Here is a 19,420-nt window from a genome sequence, read left to right as displayed (position 1 = left end):
ATTTAGAGGCTTAAAGCAACATGAATTTGTTATCTTAACAATTCTGTAGGTCAGAAGTCACATATGAGTTTCAGTGGGCTAAAATCAAGGTGTGAACAAGCTGTTTTTAGGATCTAGGGGAGAATTTGTTTACTGCTTATGAGGGTTGATGGCAAAATTCCATTCCTTGCAGTTGTAGGACTGAGGTCTCATTTTCCTACTGCTGTAAACTGAAGGTTGTTCCACTTTATAAAAGCTACCACATTTCTTGGCTTGTCTCCTTCCTCCATGTTGAAAGCCAGCAATAGCCAGTTGAGTCACTTTGCATCTCTCTGACCCACTGTTCTTCTGTAATCTTCTACTTTTAAAGACATACACCACCCAAATAATCCTAGAAAATCTCACCATTTCAAGGTTCTAAACTTTAGTTATATCTGTTGATTCATTTAATATGTAACATAACTTATTCACAGGTTGCAGGAATTAGAACATGGACATCTAGGGGAACTGTGCTTCTTTCTAGCATAAGCAGTGATACTGACAGGTCCCTGACTTTCTGGATGAGTTTTCCTTTTCTGTTTAGAATACCTCTGACTTTTTCCTCCTCGATTCAGTGAACACAAAAGAGGTGTTGAGATTCAGAGTCACTAAAGTGCCATTAATATATTAAATATAATGCCTATAGGAAAATAATAGGAGAAACAAATTTTAGAAACACCGAAAAAAGAAAATATACTTTTAGAGTATTCTCTTGAAAAAGAGAAAGTCATGTATATTTTTGTTGATGTGTATTAATTTAATATGTATTAATTGGTCCCAATCCTTAATACAGAAGTTCATAGTTATTCATATAGCAGCAGGAAGTAAACCATTATGGGTAATTAGGAGTCTCTTAATATAATATAAAAGCATTCCAAGATGAAGAGATATTTACTCAGAGCAATAACTTGCAATCATTTACCAAAATTTATGTCAGTTTTGATAATGGATGACATTGTATCTTAATATGTTATTTCTTTCCTACTTAGATCATCACGAAGTATGTATATGAGCTCCTGGAAAAGGATTGTAATTTGAAAAAAATATCTATTCCAGTAAGTCAAATTTTAAAGAAATGTTTATTTCAAATGTTTATTTCCAAGTAAAATAGTTTTTAATTCAGAAGAAAACTTTTGTTTTGGGTTGACTGTGATAAGTTTAAATGTTAAGGTTTATTGTGTTGATAGTGATAATTTTAAATGCTTATTAGTATACCTCATCTCATTCTGCACAGTAGTTCTTATAAAGAATACTCTTCAGTATAAATGAAAAAAGTACCCATTTCTAGTCTCTTTGAAAATGATGACTCAATTAAAGGATTACCCTTACCTGTACCCTTTCTCATTTCACTGGAATAATTTATTTTTATTTATTTGTAGTAAACCAGTGAAATTTTTGTTACATTAAACATTCACTGTCTCTTTAAATATTTCTTGGTTTTTAAAAATATGTCTTATTTCTACACATAGTATGTTGTTTCCTCTACACATTCCCAAATTCATTCCTGGTGCTTCCTGTTTCATAACACTGCTCCTTCCCTTTTTGGCAGAACATTTTTTTGAATTTTGCACATTTTGCCATTTCAGAGTGAAAAAGTTTGAGATTTGTTCTCAGACTCAAATTGTCAAAAAAAAGAAAAAACACAAACCCCTGTTTTTTAAATGTAAACCACAAAATATTAAGCTTTAAAACGAAGAGATTGTAATCATGTGTGAAATGGTGGTTGGACTAGTTTGGAGGATCTTTGCTGTCCCTGACGACTTTATGATTTTATGATATATAAGAATCTGGGATACTTGCTGAAAGTAATTCATTTAAGGCACACTTTGCATGTAGATAATTTTGTTTGCATGAAATGTTGCATGAGTTTAAAAAATTCTTTGGATAGTACTATTTTATTATAAAAGGGTTTGGGGATTTCTTAATATTGTCCCTCTCCAGAACTGATTCTGTAGTTCCTTTTTTAAAGGAAACCTTTTTATTTAATTTTCTGTAAGTAACCTCAAGTGCAAGATCACGTTATTAGTCACTCACTCATTTATTCACTTATTCAACATAAATTTATTTAAATGTTTTTTAGGTGATGGACACTGTTCCAAGTGCTTATGATGGATTAGTCAATAAAATATTATTCTGTATAACAGCTACATCAACCCTTGGTTTATTTGGAAACTTTTCTTCCTTTAAAGTCAAGATTTTAGTACCTTTCTTTGAATGAATATGCCAGTCTTTTTTGAATTTAAACTTACTGTTTTAGTTTTGACTTTAGGCCTAGCATTTTACTTCATTTAAACTATATATTGAAATTTGGTCTTCTGGAAAGTCAGGATAGAATTTTGTCACTTTGCCCAGTTTTCCTTTGTTGTTAATTTTGTTTCTTTCAGAGTTTCTGAAGAATGATATTTAAAGAGCATTAGGTTAATTTATTGATACAGCACAATTAATATTGAGTCTGTTAGTTCTATAATACTTCTAGTTCCAGGGAACCCTTAAACTCACTTCAGTCTCCAAATTTCTAGAACAAATCACAAAATAATTGGCTGTATACAGCATGTTATATGTTTAAGTTTCATTATTGATCTTTATAGATGGAAGGGAACTTTTTATTATGGATCAGATTATCCTTTGATTTTAAATTTGGAATATAAAGCTAATAAGCAAGACAGATTTACTTTATGTGAAACTTAAGCATCATACCCATCTTTGGTTAATAAAGTTTCCCTTATTTTGTAAACTTAAAAAAGACTCTAAATTTTGTCTTAGGAAATTAGTATTTCCCTTTAAATTATCACATATTTGGTATCATTGTGACACTTTTCTTCACAACTGTTTTTTAGTAGCTGTTATTTTTCTCCTGAGGTCTCTTAAATCTCAGAGTGAAAGTGGGTTTTTGTATGTGGGTGTGTGTAAATAGTTGTTCTTTTTACTTAAAGAATACCATCAAACCTTTGTTTTTTCCCTCGTGATGAACTCTTTCAGTTTTATAGTTAAACTATTTTAAAAGGGAAAAAGAACCATTTTTTTTTAAATGACAGCACTTTGTGGAATCCATGATTTGATTTGATAGTAAACAGTATGATCATGCCTATGTTTACCCCACATCTCTCATATATAGGCATAAAGTATTCTCAATTATAGTAAAATATCTCATACTTGTATAGAACACTGGAGACATGAATTAACAACTTCACTACAGATTTTCACTTAGTTTATTACATGCATCATGTTTCAGCAATTAATGGTGTTCATGAGTATTCCACAATGAATTGGTAACTGCTAAAAATTGTTTGGTGCAGTCTCACCAACCAAAAGGTGTCTGAGGTTGATTTGTCAATAAAGTGAGGTGATTCGCGCATGACCATTATGTGTATTCCTTAATGAAAGCTTAGCTTAATAAATTACCACTGTTTGAAGATAAATGGCCTTGGAACAGCCATATGTTCAAACTTAATTAGGTTAATGAAGAAGAAATTATTTTATTTCTATAGATATCTTACTATTTAAAATTAGCACTAACTTAGAAAGTACATTGTAGTTACCATGTGCAGAGTCAGAGTTCTATGTAAACTGAGGTGTATATTAGCCAATGACCAGCTAAAATACTGCTCTTACCCCTTAATCATTAATAATATTACATTATTCATCTTCATTGTTGTTTTTCTTTAATATTTTGGTATTCTCATATTTTGAAAGTCAACTTTTCTCAGTGTTCAAGTAAAACTTTCATTTATTCATGGTTACCTTAATTTATAGCCCCTTAAAAATTCTATAGCAGCATTTTTTTTTAATGTGATTCTATTTTCCCTCTTTTTTCTGAGACAGAGTCTCACTCTGTTGCACAAGCTGAGTGCTGTGGTGCAGTCATGGCTTAGTGCAGCCTTGACTTCCTGGGCTCAAGCAATTCTCCAGCCTCAGCCTCCCAAGTAGCTGGGACTACAGGTGCGTACCACCATGCCCGGCTAATTTTGGATTATTTGTAGAGACAGGGTCTCACTATGTTGCCCAGGTTGATCTTGAACTCCTGGACTCTCAAGTGGTCCTTTATCAAGCAACATTTTAATACAAAAAATATATTTTTATCATCTGAAAATAAGTTTCTTTCAGTTTTAAGTGATTACTGTGGACTTCAAAGTGCCAGTATTCCATTGCTTAAAAAATTGACTCAGTTTCTTGGTAACAGGGGACTTAGTCAAATAGGAAAAAAGACAGTGATCAGCACCTACTGGAATATCTGTACTACAGGTTTTTACATTAAGGTAAATAGGTATCCATCTCCATAGCCATTCCAGGATCCATTAAGGCCTCACTGACCTTAAGAGACACTTTTCTTTGTGCGTGTTTAGACATCCTGTTTGGTAATTGAATGACTAGAAACCCCTGTGGTGTCTTTCTTGTTATACACTGACAGCTTTGCCTTTCAGTTTTTAAATTTTGTTCTTATCATCATTACCTTTTTTATTTTTAAGCCTCTTTAACTGAGCAATTCTTCTATTTTCATATAATGTTCCTAGGTAAAAGGGAATTTTTCTTCTTAGGTTTGGTTTTCCTGTGTCTCTCATCCACTTATCTTTCTGTGTGGCTTTAGTCATATTTATTGTCGTCATTATAATTTGTTTACTCTGGACATAGCATGCAGCTGAAGCTAATATGATTGTGTTATATTTCATATCTCTCTTCCTGTATTTTTAGCTATTGCTAATAAAATTTTAGTTATGTCATTTTAATTCTTTAACATTGTATAGCTCTTGTAAAATTCTCTGTAATTATGTACTAGTTTAATCTTCAGTATATGCTTTCTGAACCAGGCAAGTATTATAACCATTTTAGAGGATCCATTATTTAGTTAAATGCCTTTTATCTAAAGGAAGTCACTGGTGAGACCTGATAAGATTCCTCATTCCAAAAGTTTATTGTTTCTGATTACTGAGTGCCTACAATGTGCTAGGTTTTGTTTTAGGTACTGAGACTACAGGTGGATACAAACCAGAGAACTCTGTGCCTGCTCGGACTTACATTCTAGTGAAGGGAGCAGGCAGTGAATAAACACACTTGCAAAAATATAGAGTAAAGCGTACAATATGTTAGATCTTGGTATGTGCCATGGAGGAAAATAAAACAGGGAAAGGGACTACAGAATTTTCAGGGACATGTTTGGGATTTTAAATGTGGTAGTCAGGGAAGGCTTCAATGAAAAGGTGTTATTTCTTCTTTAAGCCCTGTGTCCATGCTGCTCTTGCTGAAATAAGTGCCATTTTTGCTCTGTTTGCACAGATGCCTAAGCCATCTCTTACTGAAACTAGCCTGATTGTTTTAGAAGTACAGGTATTTTATTTTGTTTTTCTCTTCCTAAGTGTAATGACTGGGAATATTTAGAATCCAGGACTTTTTTTTTTTTTTTGTGGCATCTAGAGTTTTTGTATACTTCCTGTTTTGATAATTGTATGGAACATATACAGTTGCCAAAGTGAAGAGTTATTGCGTTACACAGTATGTGGATTGACCTTTATGTGAGAGTGTGTAACCAGCCATCAGAATGTCAACTTCCTGCTTGATCTGGCTATCCAAAGGCTTCAATTTCTAGTCACTGGCCAGTGCTGATGTGGAATACCACTCGGTGTGTCATGGCATATGTAACAAAAGGTTGCGAAGTTATCTCTTTCTAAAAGTGTTTTGTGTCTTTCAAATGTAAATCATACATCATTTAGTTAACAATCTAAATATTAAGTACAATCAAAATGGATAAAAATATTTACTTTTTATTCTGTAAGTAACTAGTTTATAAAGTAAGCTCATTGGAGTACATAATGTGACTTTGTAAAAACAATTGTTATATAATCCTGTGTTCACACTCTGAATGAAATTTGGAAGTCCATTTACATAGATCAGGTAAGAATAGAATAGATGGTTAGTTTTTAAATAGTTACCTCTTCTTCCCTTTAAAAGTTTAGTGGTATTCCTGGCTGATATATTTCTATGATTTTCCAATATATCTCCAATTTCAGTTTTCTATTTTTTATTATAGGTGCAATATATTTCTGTTATACAACTATAGACTTATAGTTGTGTGACCGTGGGCAACTTATTTAAACTCTCTAAGCCTCAATGGCTTCATCTGTAAATCAGCATAATAATAGTGCCATCTAAATGGGTTGTTATTGAATGAGATAATGTTTTTAAAACAGGTAGCATAGCAGTTAGACTATAGGAGGCACTAAAAAATAATTATTTTTATTTACAATGATAATATAATACTAAATATACAATAATAATGAAGAGAAATATATTACCAATATTTTTTATATTTTTGTATTTAAATTACTATCATGTCTTGTCCCATCCACCTAATATATAATTGTTAATTTCTACCGAATATTTTAATTTTGTGTTAAAATTGTTTTTTACGCCTATAATTCTATAGTAACCATTTAATACTTTATAACAGCCATTGGTTGTTTTTCATTTATGTGTATACCTGATCAGAAGACATTTCTTTATTATTTAATTTTATTTAATTACAGGTAGATGCCACTGAGAGTGAACCAAAGAGTTTTATCTTTATGAGTGAGGATGCTTTGACAAACCCACAGAAACTGATGGTTTTAATTCATGGTAGTGGTGTTGTCAGGGCAGGGCAGTGGGCTAGAAGACTTATTATAAATGAAGACCTCGACAGTGGCACACAGATACCATTTATTAAAAGAGCTGTGGCTGTAAGTACAATTTCCTGGGTTTTTTCTTTTTTTTATTTTTATTTTTTGGCATTTTATAGTACTGTTTTATCATATGATTTTATGTTTCTTCAAAAAGTATATCCTAAGCATAATCTTATCTTCAGGTTGTTATTATTTATTTTACTTGTATGAAAAATTATTCTGCATTATTTTGAGTTACAAAAGAAAAACAAAGTGGCATCTTGAGCATACAGAGATTTAAATAATGTATTTTGAGTGAATTATTTTTCTAAATATTTTTAATCCTGTGAAATGTCAGTTAAACTATCAAATGTTTATCAACATTATTGAAAATACTTCTGACAAAAATATCATGACTGCTTTTGTAACCCTTTGCCTACCTAATTTGGTAAAGTTAGAAACTAAAGGAGATCTGCTGCTTTGAATTAATCTCTTATTATTTAAAGGAAGAGTTGGAATAACTAAATTTTTTTTTTTAGAGCCCGCAAATAAAATGCTTTAAGCATGAGATGCAGACATACAGAATGGCAAAATGTAATCTTTAATGAATATTTTATTCTTATTTGCATTCAAACTTTTTAGAAACTTCTTTTTTTAAATTGTATTCAAGATTTCTTGCAATAGTGAAATGTTTTTCTGACATAATATTGGCATATTTTAATGTTTGGCTGCTTTTGTTTTGTTATTGCAATCATAAGTTCTATAGTGAACAGCCCAATTTTGCAAAGTATGAATTTCTTTCATGTGAGTAGTTTTTTTTTTTTTTTTTTTTTAAGAAAAACATGAACTGATACCTTGTATAAAAGACTTTTGTAAAAAGTAAAGGAATATATGTGTCCATGTTGGCTTTATTTGTTTTATTTATAAGAATTATTACATTTTTGTAATTAAAATTGGAAAGGATTTCTTTAATACGCTAATGGTTACAAAAGTCAAAGGTCACATCTTCTCTATTCTGTAAATCAGAAATGATAATATAAAGGCTCAGCCCAGCTCCTAAAGAACATTTTGGTTAATAGATTTTGAAACTGTTAAAATGCTGAAAGTAGAATTTCTTAAATTAACTATATGGTTTTTCGGGGTTTTTTTTCCACTTTTCATGGATAGGCAAAGAATAATGCAAAGATATTACTTTCGATCTGATTGCTTATTTCGATAGTGTGTATTTTAGTAGAATTGAAGTAACTAAAATAAATTGAAGTTTAGACTAAGTTAACTCACCTAAAGTATTATGTTTAAACTGTTTCGGATTTCAGGTTTTAAATAGTTAAATGAACTTTCTCTCTGACACATTTGTTTGTAGTTAGAACAGATCCTGTCTGTATTTTCGGAAGAACATTATATGTAAAATGTGTTCACAATTTGATGATTATTTGAAAATATAACTTAGTAAAGAAAATCAGATGCTTTCAACGTGCCAGTGCTAGGTGAAATATTTTATGTAGTTATATTGTTTCTGCTATAGATCACCTGAGCCTTTCCTATTCTGGAATATTTTATTGTTGTGTAAGGATTTCGAGGGGAAAGTCTATATGGAAAACCATGCCAAACATGTTTCTTTGAACAAGCTTTCTATTGATATCCCAAACAGGAGGGAGGAGGTTTGTCAGTGACATTACAATAGTAAGTCGTTTTGTTCTTATAAGCAGGAATAGTGTTTTGGGAATAACAGCATTTCACCGTCTTGAATTTTTTCTTCTTAAAAAAAAAATGGCAACTCATGATTCCTTGAAAAGAAGCAACTGATTTCTCAGCATGCAGCACACATAGAAATTTTAGTTTATATATTTAATACTCTTTATTTTTTTGAAAAAATGAATGTGAACATTATTATGGTAATTTTCTTCATGGTGATTTAGAAACAGATCACTTTTAAATCTGGATAAAGTGATTTTACTACTTTGGCTTTACCTTTTCATAATGTTTTCTTGAAGGGTTGCTCTGTGGGTGGGGAGGGGTTGGTTAAGGGAAGGATGACGGTATTTTAAGAGGCAGACAGAGGAAGACTAATAAACAGGGAATAAGAAGCCGTCCCATTCTTACTTTTTTTTTTTTTTTTAATCAGGTTAGCTCTGCTTTTGTTTTTATTTGTTTGAACTTTTTCTGAAGCTATTTAAAGAAAGATTTCCAAAATTTTCAAAAAGTTAGAACCTCTGGTCTATTTTTCATGGTCTGTGGGTTTTCATATCACAACTGAAGTAAATTCTGATATTTTGGGGGCCACACAATACTATCTTTACTCAGTGTTATTAATACTATTTCCTTATATTCCTTGCAGATTTTTGGTATAAGATTGAAATTCCTAAAATTGGATACCTATCATTGTAAGGTTGAAACTTTTTTTTCAATAGTAGAGCCCTGTCTAAGTGGACTAGTTTGTGAACAGTATTAAGTTTTGTGAACAGTATTAAGTTTAAATCTGTGAAGCCACTTAGGTTGAAAGGAGGGCATGGTGAATATTGGAACCACTCCCACAACAGCCCCTGAGATTTCTTCCCCAAATGCCCCAGGGCTGCACAGGTCATAGTTTGAAAATCATAGGTATTCTAATCCTTGCATTTTAGATTCTTCAGGACTTTATTATCAAAAGTGTATTAAGAGTTCATGTTGGAGGAATGGTGCATATCAGATAAATCCCCACAAGTGCTTCTGAGGTTTCCATTGCTAATATTCTTGATAGGCTTCATTGCATAATATGTTACCTGGAGTAAGAAACAGTATTTCACATAGCCAAGTACCAATTATTTAGCCTCTGATTGTACAGCTTTAGAGTTACTCATATTTGTTTCTTCTTTGATGACCTTTACTCACATACACCTTTTTAGGCATTTCCACTGGTCTCTAAAAAGGGGTAAAAAGCAGGCAACTGTATTCATGCCTAAGAGGCAGTGGTAGGAGCAGCTATTGATGTGGTCCAGTCCCAGAGTGAGCACAGGGGCCTGGCCCACTGGGACCCAGCTTCCATAGCAACCCGGGCCGGGTAGTCTCACACGTCTGAAGGTTTATTTATATTTCTCAGGCTCTAGCTCTAAGGGGAAATGTAGAACTTGATGGCAGTTGTATTTATGAAAACAAGGATTGAGAAGTTATAGAAACTATTTTGTAATAAAATCAGTAAAAAAGTAAAGTTTAAATTATAAAAGATACTTTCAAAATACTGTCTATAAGTGATTTAGGTATTAATTTTAATAATTTCATAAGAAGTCTGATTACTTCACTAGGATAACATTTTCCCTAATTTCTCATAGATGGATTATTCAGAAGAATCTGCTATGTCCATAATTACTTAGATTATAATATTCATGCTGTTATTTCTGAGGTTTAAAAATTAATGCTATTTTTATTAATGTAATTTATACAGTTTGGCTTCCATAACATGGTGGACTGGGCTTATCAATATGAACTTCTCCCATTAAACACGCATAAAAACAATGAATAAAATGTAACAAAAATACTAAATACCTAGTTGTATATGAATGTTCAAAAGACAGAGGAGGAGGAGAGTGGAGGCAGAGGAAGATGGCTAAATAGAAGCCTTCACCAAATGTCCTCACTGCAAGAACACCAAGTTAAACAGCTATCCACACAGAAAAAAGCACCGTCATAAAAAACAAAAATCAGGTGAGCAGTCACAGTATCTGGTTTTAACAGCATATCACTGAAAAAGGCACCGAAGAGGGTAGGAAAGATACTCTTGAATCACTGAAGCCACCCCTCCCTTGTGTCCTGGCAGCAGCAGCATGGTGTGGAGAGAGAATCTGTGCATTTGGGGGAGGGAGAGCACAGTGACTGTGGGACTCTGCATTGGAACTCAGTGCTACCCTGTCGCAGCAGAAGGCAACACCAGGCAGATCTCAGTTGACACCCATGGAGGGAGTATTTAGACTGGCCCTACCCAGAGAGGAATTGCCCATCCTAGCAATTGAAACCTGAGTTCCAGCAAGCCTCACCACCATGAGCCAAAGTGCTCTGGGGTGCTGAATAAACTTGAAAGGCGGTGTAGGCCATAAGGACTGCAATTCTTGGGCAAGTACTGATGCTGTGCTGTGCTGTGCTGTGCTTAGAGGCAGTAGACTTAGCAAGCAAGCAAGCAAGCAATCAATCAACTGAGATACCAGCCAGGGCAGCTAGGAGAGTCCTTATGCACCCCTCCCCCAATCCAGGCAACACAGCTCGCAGCCAGGAGATACTCCTTCCCTCTGCTTGCAGTGCTTGAGGAGAAAAGAGGGAAGGGTAAAGAAGACTTCGTCTTGCAACTTGGATACCAGATGAGCCACAGTAGGATAGGACACTGGGCAAAGTCCTGAGGCTCCTATTCCAGACACTAGATTCCAGGAGTATGGAATACTTCCAAACTCGTTCTACAAGACCAATATTACCCTGACACCAAAACAAGACAAAGACACATTAAAAAAAAAAACACACAGACACACACAAAATACTACAGGCCAGTAATCCTGATGAACAGGATGTAAAATTCTCAACAACAAACTAGCAAGCCAAATTTAACAACATTTTAAAAAGATCATTCATCATGGCCAAGTGGGCTTTATGCCAGGGATGCTAGGATGGTTTAACATATGCAAATCAAATGTGATATATCAGCAAAATGAAGGTCAGAATACTTATAATTATTTCAATTGATGCTCAAAAAGTATTTCTTAGAGTTTGTCATTTCTTTATAATAACCCATCGAAAAAAACTGGGTATAGATAGAACATACCTTTATATATACAGTTTAAATGCCATGTGTTACAAACCCATAGCCAGTATCATACAGAATAGAAAATGTCTGAAAGCCTTTCCTCTAATATCTGGAACACAATAGGATGCCCACTTTCATTACTGTTATTCAACATGGTACTGGAAGTCCTAGCGAAATAAGTCAAACAAAAGAAAGAAAGAAAGGGCTTCCACGTTGGAAAAGAAGAAGTCAAATTATCCTTGTTGGCAAATACGATCTTATATTTGGAAAAACCTGAAGACTCCACCAAAAACTATTAATTAGAACTGGTAAACAAATTCAGTAAAGTTGTAGGATACAAAATCAACATACAAAAATCAGTAGCATATGTATATGCCAACAGTGAATAATCTGAAAAAGAAATCCAAAAGTAATCCCATTTACAAAAGCTACACATAAAATTGAATATCTAGGAGTTTAATGTAATCAAAGAAGTGAAAGATCTCTGCTATGAAAACTATAAAACATGGATTCAAGAAACTGAAGGGTACACAAAATAATGGAAAGATATTACATATTCATGGATTAGAAGAAACAGTATTGCTAAAATGTCCATAGTATCCAAAGCAATCTACAAATTCAGTGCAATCCCTATCAAAATACCAGTGACATTCTTCGCAAAAATAGAAAGAATCATAAAATTTATATGGAACCATAAAACACCCACAGTAGCCAGAGCTGTTCTGAGCAAAAAGAACCACACCAGAAGAATCACATTACCTGACTTTTATAGTTACATCATAGAGCTATAGTAACCAAAATAGCATGGTGATGGCATAAAAACAGACATATCAACCAATGGAACAGAATAGAGAACCCAGAAATACATACATACATCTACAGTGAACTTATTTTTTATAACGTTGCCAAGAATATATACAGTGGAAAAAGGAAAGTCTGTCAATAAATTGTGCTGGGAAAACTTGCTATCCATATGCAGAAGAATGAAACTAGACCCCTATCTCTCACCATATACAAAAATCAAATAAAAATGGATTTAAAAAATTTAAGACCTCAAACTATGAAACTACTACAAGAAAACATTTAAGAAACTCTCCAGGACATTGGATTGGGAAAATATTTCTTGATTAATACCCCATAAGCACAGGCAACCAAAGCGGAAATGGACAGGCGGGATCACCTCAAGTCAAAAAGTTTCTGCCCAACAAAATAAACAATCAAGTGGAGAGACAACCCACAGAATGGGAAATAATATTTGCAAACTATCCATTGGACAAAGGACTAATAACCAGAATATATAAGGAGCTCAAACAACTCAATAAGGAAAAAGAATCTGATAATCCAATTTTAAAATGTGTAAAAGATCTTAATAGACTTTTCTCAGAAGGAGACATGCAGATGTCAAACAGGCATATGATAAGGCACCCAACATCATTGATCATCAGAGAAATGCAAATCAAAACTACAGTAACACGTCATCTCACCCCAGTTAAAATGGCTTTTATTTTTATTTTATTTATATACTATTAGTATTTATTTTATTTTATTTATTATTTATTTATTTATTTATTTATTTATTTATTTATTTATTTTTGAGACGGAGTCATACTCTGTCGCCCAGGCTGGAGTGCTGTGACATGATCTCGGCTCACTGCAACCTCCACCTCCTGGGTTCAAGCCTCCCGAGTAGCTGGGATTACAGGCATGCACCAACATGCCGGGTTAATTTTTTGTATTTTTAGTAGAGACAGGGTTTGACCATGTTGGCCAGGCTAGTCTCGAACTCCTGACCTTGTGATCTGTCCACCTCAGCCTCCCAAAGTGCTGGGATTACAGCGTGAGCCACTGTGCCCCGTGTATTTTATTTTATTTATTTATTTTTATTTATTTTTATTTTTTTTTATTTTTTTTTGAGACGGAGTCTCGCTCTGTCACCCAGGCTGCAGTGCAATGGCACAAGCTTGGCTCACTGCAACCTTTACCTCCTGTGTTCACGTGATTCTCGTGCCTCAGCCTCCCACGTAGTTGGGATTACACGTGTGCACCACCACACCTGGCTAATTTTTGAATTTTTTGTAGAGACGGGGTTTCACCATGTTGGCCAGCTGGTCTCGAACTCCTGACCTCAAGTGATCCACCCACCAAAATGGCTTTTATTTAAAAGTTAGGCAGTAACAAATGCTGGTGAGGATGTGGAGAAAAGGAAACCTTTGTACACTGTTGGTGGAAAGGTAAATTAGTATAATGACTATGGAGAACAGTTTGAAGGTTCCTCAAAAAATGAAAAAATAGATTTGTGTACAATACCTAGCAATCCCATTGCTTAGTATATACCCAAAAGGATGGAAATCAGTTTGTCGAAGAGATATCTGCACTCCCATGTTTATTGCAGCATTCTTCACAAGATTTGGAAGCAACCTAAGTGTCAGTCAACAGATGAATGGATAAGATAAAAGGGGTATGTATATGCAATGGAGTACTATTCAGCCATAGAAAAGAGTGAGATCCTGTCATTTGCAACAACATAGATGGAACTGGAGGTCGTTATGTTAAATGAAATAATCCAGGCACAAAAAGACAAACTTCACATGTTCTCATTTATTTGAGAACAAATTCAAATTTATTTATTCTCAGTAAATAAAATTGAGAATTTATTGAGAATAAATTCTCAAATAAGTAACAGCTAAAAATTGAAAGTTTAACTCAAGGAGATAGAGAGTGGAATGATGGTTACCTGAGGCTGGGAATGATAATGGGTTGTAGGGGAGGGAGGATAGTTAATGGTTACAAAACTATAGTGAGATAGAATGAGTAAGATCTAGTATTTGGAGCACAGTAGGGTGATTGCAGTCAGTAATGTTTTATTGTACATTTAAAAAGAACTGAAAGAGTATAATTGGATTGTAACACAAAGGATAAATGCTTGAGGTGATGGACACCCCATTATTTGAGACAGAGTCTCACTCTGTCGCCAGGCTGGAGTGCAGTGGCGTGATCTCGGCTCACTGCAACCTCCGCCTCCCAGGTTCAAACGATTCTCCTGTCTCAGCCTCCCAAGTAGCTGGGACTACAGGCATGTGCCACCATGCCCAACTAATTTTTGTACTTTTAGTAGGGACGAGGTTTCACCATGTTGGCCAGGATGGTCTTAATCTCTTGACCTTGTGATCTGCCCACCTCAGCCTCCCAAAGTGCTGGGATTACAGGCATACAATAAATAATAACTACATCAGGTGTGAGCCTGGTGAGGGAAGTGGCTCACGCCTGATGTAGTTATTACTTATTGTATGCCTACATCAAAATATCTCATGTACCCCATAAATATATACACCTAAGTACCTACAAAAATTAAAAGGAAAAGAAAAGGATTTCCTAAATGCCTGAGTGTAAGAGATAGCTTACAACACAGTGGTAAATCCCTGGAAAGTGTTGCAACTTCAGGGGATAGCTGGTAAGATACGAACCCAAGGCCACACATGATCTGTATCACACACACATCATCTATATCTTTGGGACTGAGAGGTGGGAGCTAAAACTAAGAGCCCTGGATATAGGTAAGACCCTGGAAGTTGCCACCTTTGTAATAAAAGGATGAATAGTGGGAAGAATCAGGTCACTGCTTAGAGGTTAAACGTTTCCAGCCAGGCTTTGTGGCTAGTGCCTGTAATGCCAGCTACTTAAGAGGCTTAGGTGGGAAGATCACTTTAGCACAAGAGTTTGAGGATGCAGGGAGCTAAGATTGTGTGACTGCACCCGACCTGGGCGACAGAGTGAGACCTCGTCTCTAAAATAAAAAACAAAAAGTAATTCTTAAAAGGAGGTTTCTTTGCTAAAGGTACCAGTAGGGTAAATAAACAACTTCTCTTCGGAAATAGGAGACCCAGACCCTAACCCGCAAGTGGATTTGGATTTGCAGTTTGAATTTAGATGACACACTTAGTGTGAAAATCTTAAACACCGTAATTAATATAAAAATGAATTCTGGACCAATGAAACCTTTGGGGCACCTGGCAGAAGCAATCGTAATACTGCCATATAGGAACACTTTACAACCTAGAATAAATCCCTACTGAAGATGAATTCAGTCAGAAACTACAAATTATATGAAGAAATTATTCATCACAAGAAAAGTTAGATCATGAAACTATCATAATTCAAAAGAGAATTAGTAAATTGAAAGCTATAGTTAAGGAAGACAGTATGCAGAATATAGCACAGAGGAAATGAGAAAAAATATGACAGATTAAAAAGTCATGGAAAATAGGATAACACATAATATTCTATCAGATGTTTCAGAGAAACAACAGAAAAACAGGAGAAAAGCATGTATTAGTGGTTGAATGTTTTTGAGACTAAAAATATAAATCATGTTGTTGAAGAAGTATGGCATATCTAAGGCAAGATAAATGAAAATAAATGCACATTTAACTATATTAGAATAAAACCGTGATTCATGCATATAATTTTAAAAATCAAGTAAATCCAAGACGTAGTATCAAAATGTGTTATCTTTTCCTAATCCTTCCCTACCTGTTAATCCTGTTCCTTAGATGTAATCATTTTCAATACATTTTGGTTTTATTTATACTCATTGTATACATATTTTAAAATTACAGTGCTGTCTTTTGATTTATCATTCACTTTCTGTGATGGTAGAATCAGTAATCAAGCTTTATAGTACTACTACAACCTTAATATTGCTCATGGCGGATCCAGATAGATAATATGTTTGCTTTTCATTTTTGATACAATATATTTGTTTTCATGGAATTAATAATTTTCTAGTTTTTAATTTTTTCTGTATCAATTCAGATCTCCATTGGTCTCAATAATTTTTGACATGATTAAACTTATCAGATAATCTCATAGTTTCATGTTCTTCCTCTGGAGTACTGTCTTTTGGAACTGTGTGGACTCTGTTTCAATCTTGACTGGTCCCTTTCTAAGCCTGCTTACTTGTGTATTATCCTGGGTTTCCCTTTAGTTTTTCTCTTATCTTTGAACTTCTGTTTCCTGTATCTAATGATCTGCGCTTTCTTGATATATGCCCTCATTTTGTTGGAGCCATCAAATGGAAGATAAGTTTTTGAACCCTTGCATTTCTGAAAAATGCCTTCAGTCTACTTGTTCACTGTATTTTAAAGATTCAAAAGACATAGAATTCCAAGTAGAAAATATTTTTATTGAAATTTGAAGGATTTGTTTCATTGTCTTCTAGTTTCCAGTGTTTTCATTTGAAAGTCTTGAAACCATTTGGCCTTAAATCCTTTTGTTCCACTGTATGTAAGCTCTGATGTTTAGAAGTGAATCATACTGCTTTTAAGAAATTTCCTGAGTCTTGGTGTTTTGTTTCATTATTTGTTTCATTGTTTGGCACTTGGTGATTTCTTTCCATTTATATTGTTCACTTGTGATCCTTAGTTTTGGGAAACTTTTTTTGTATTGTTTCTTGATAATTTTACACTTCTCTATTTAGCTCTTATGTGGTTTTGAGTTACTGGAATGAGTCTTTATCTTATCCATTCTTTCTTATTTTTATTCTATATTTCCAGTCATTTCTGGGAGATTGCCTACTTTTTCTTTTAACCATTGCATAGAATTTTTAAAGTTTTTCAATCATATTTTGAAATGGAGCTCTTTTTTAAAATCATTATGCAGATTTCTGATTAGTACACCTGATTTGAGCTTTGTGTCTCTCTTCTATGATTTAATGTCCCATAGTCTAGTCCTTCTATAAATTACATTTCTTTTTTTTTTTTTTTTTTGAGATGGAATCTTGCTCTGTCACCGAGGCTGTAGTGCAGTGGTGCGATCTCAGCTCACTTCAACCTCCACCTCCCAGGTTCAAGCAATTCTGCCTGCCTCAGCCTCTCAAGGATTACAGGCACCTGCCACCATGCCTGGCTAATTTTTATATATTTAATAGAGGCAGGGTTTCACCATGGTGGCCAGGCTGGTCTTGAACTCCTGACCTCAGGTCATCCATCTACCTCAGCCTCTCGAAGTCCTGGGATTACAGGTGTGAGCCACTGCGACTGGCCTATAGATTGCATTTCTGCAAAGGAAAAATCTCTTGTCTCTTACAGTGTTGGCCACACATGTCAGATTATGACCTGGTTTTTGGTTTTCTGGTGTCTTTTTTTTTGGAGAGTGGGGTAACTGTACCTTACTTGAACTTACAGCTAAAGCACCTGTTTTTAGCATCATGGCCTACCCTTACATTCCAATATTTTCCAAGAGAACTGGTGCCCCAATTTCTGAGTATTTCTGGACTTCTATGGGTGAGTTGGCTGGCTTTTAGTCATTTTCTCCCTCTGGAGACACTGAAGTTTGAATTTGTGCTGTAATGCCAAGCCAGTACCTACTCCTTCATCAACTTAGTTTTCTACAAATATATACAGAGGTGACATCTGTATCCTCCATTTTCTCTTCTACCATTTGTTTTGTCCTGATGTGTGAATACCACCCCTCTTTTTTCGTTTTCATCTCTTTCTGTCTTTCATTCTTTTGTTCTTTCATTCTTCTCTTCTTCCCATTCTTTCCCTCCTTTTCTTCCTCCTCCCTTCCCCTTCTGTCCCCTCCTCTCCTCTCCCGTCCTCACCCCTCCCCTCCCCTCCCCTCCCCTCTCCTGCCCTCTCCTCTCCTCTTTTCTTTTTGTGAGGCAGAGTGTCACACAGGCTGGAGTTCAGTGGCATGATCATGGCTCACTGCAGCCTTGACCTCCTGGGCTCAGGTGGTCCTCCCACCTCATCCCGCTGAGTACTTGAGTGTGTAGGCACCCTTTTTATTTATTTGTTTATTTTGGTGAGATGGAGTCCTGCTATGTTGGCCAGACTGGTCTCAAACTCCTGAGCTCAAGCAATCCTCCTGCATCAGCCTTCCAAAGTGCTGGGATTACAGGTGTGAGCCACCATGTCTGGCTTTTCTTTTTCTTCAATGAGATTTTAGTAACATTTGTGGCAGGAATAGAGATAATCAAAAGAATTCAGTGTAGCACTTTAATTAAATATTTTTTTAACCTGGCCATCCCAGTGACAGGTAGTTTACTTTACAACTTGTATCTTTTTAAAACAAATAATGTTTGTAAGCCTCAAAGATAATATCCTTATGTAGCAATATTCATCACACTAGAAAATTTTAAGATCTTCTACTAGAAATTATTAAAATTATAATGAAACTAAAGACTACCTAAACTGTTACTTGACTATGATGTGAATTGAATGCTTTGAAAGTTGAGTTAGAGTTTTTTAGTTTCTAAATCATGTCTCTTTTCATAAGCTATGGCTTAACTTTTCTATTCTGGCCATTGACTTTTTGATTCTTTTCATTTCATTTTGAATTTCCTCCCCCCCTTTTGATGAATAAATTTGAAAAGCTGATTGAATACAGGATTAAGAACTTTTTTCACAGCATGGAGCCATTATAGATGGTTTTCTAGAATATGGTGTGACATTTTTCAGTAATTTCAGTAATAAACTTTTAGTTAACACCTTCTTAACTACAGCCCTCAACTCTCAGTCTTCAAAGTAAATACTGCAAGATCTTTCTATTTCAGCATAAGTATTTGACAAACTTGATGACAGGAAGATTTTAACAGGGTTATAATGGATACCTATGCCTAGTAGATAATAATAAGAAAAGTACTATATTAATATCGAACATGGTTATTCTTAAGAACAGTAATGCCATCTAGCTGCTTATGAGAAATTATTTAATATTTATGTAGTCTAAACAGAGTATAGAGTATGGCAAAAGATTCTTGTTTAAGGGCTCAGAGAAAAAAAATATGAAAATTACTTGGCACTTTTAAATATACCTTTGTTCAAATGACTTACAGACTTTGATGCTTTTTTTGATAGTCATTGAAAGTATTTGTGAAAATTAAAGAAATACTTATTAAAACAAGGCACCATTTTTCAACATATCAGATTGGCAAATTATAAATTACCTGGTAATAAATTGATAATATCATGTTTAAATATTAGTGAAAATGTAAATTGGAGTA

General features: G+C 34.4%; 1 protein-coding gene across 50 annotated transcripts in view; it reads left to right on the top strand.

Annotated features, from left to right (window-relative positions):
• The window catches only part of ARB2A (ARB2 cotranscriptional regulator A), a 480,313-nt gene that overhangs the window by 132,058 nt on the left and 328,835 nt on the right, over positions 1-19,420 (top strand). For 43 of the 50 annotated variants that reach the window (XM_045394839.3, XM_073993880.1, XM_005557381.5 and 40 more), the window contains 2 exons: positions 1,008-1,073; positions 6,537-6,728. The exons of 1 other annotated variant lie outside the window; for it this stretch is intronic. In XM_045394839.3, coding sequence (XP_045250774.1) covers positions 1,008-1,073; positions 6,537-6,728 — 258 coding nt within the window. The remainder of the gene's footprint in view (positions 1-1,007; positions 1,074-6,536; positions 6,729-19,420) is intronic. 6 more of the 50 variants (XM_073993876.1, XM_073993882.1, XM_005557384.5 and 3 more) reach the window with 1 other exon arrangement.

The sequence above is a fragment of the Macaca fascicularis genome, chromosome 6, assembly GCF_037993035.2.
Source record: "Macaca fascicularis isolate 582-1 chromosome 6, T2T-MFA8v1.1".
NCBI lineage: Eukaryota > Metazoa > Chordata > Mammalia > Primates > Cercopithecidae > Macaca > Macaca fascicularis.
This window is presented reverse-complemented; position numbering and strand designations above follow the sequence as displayed.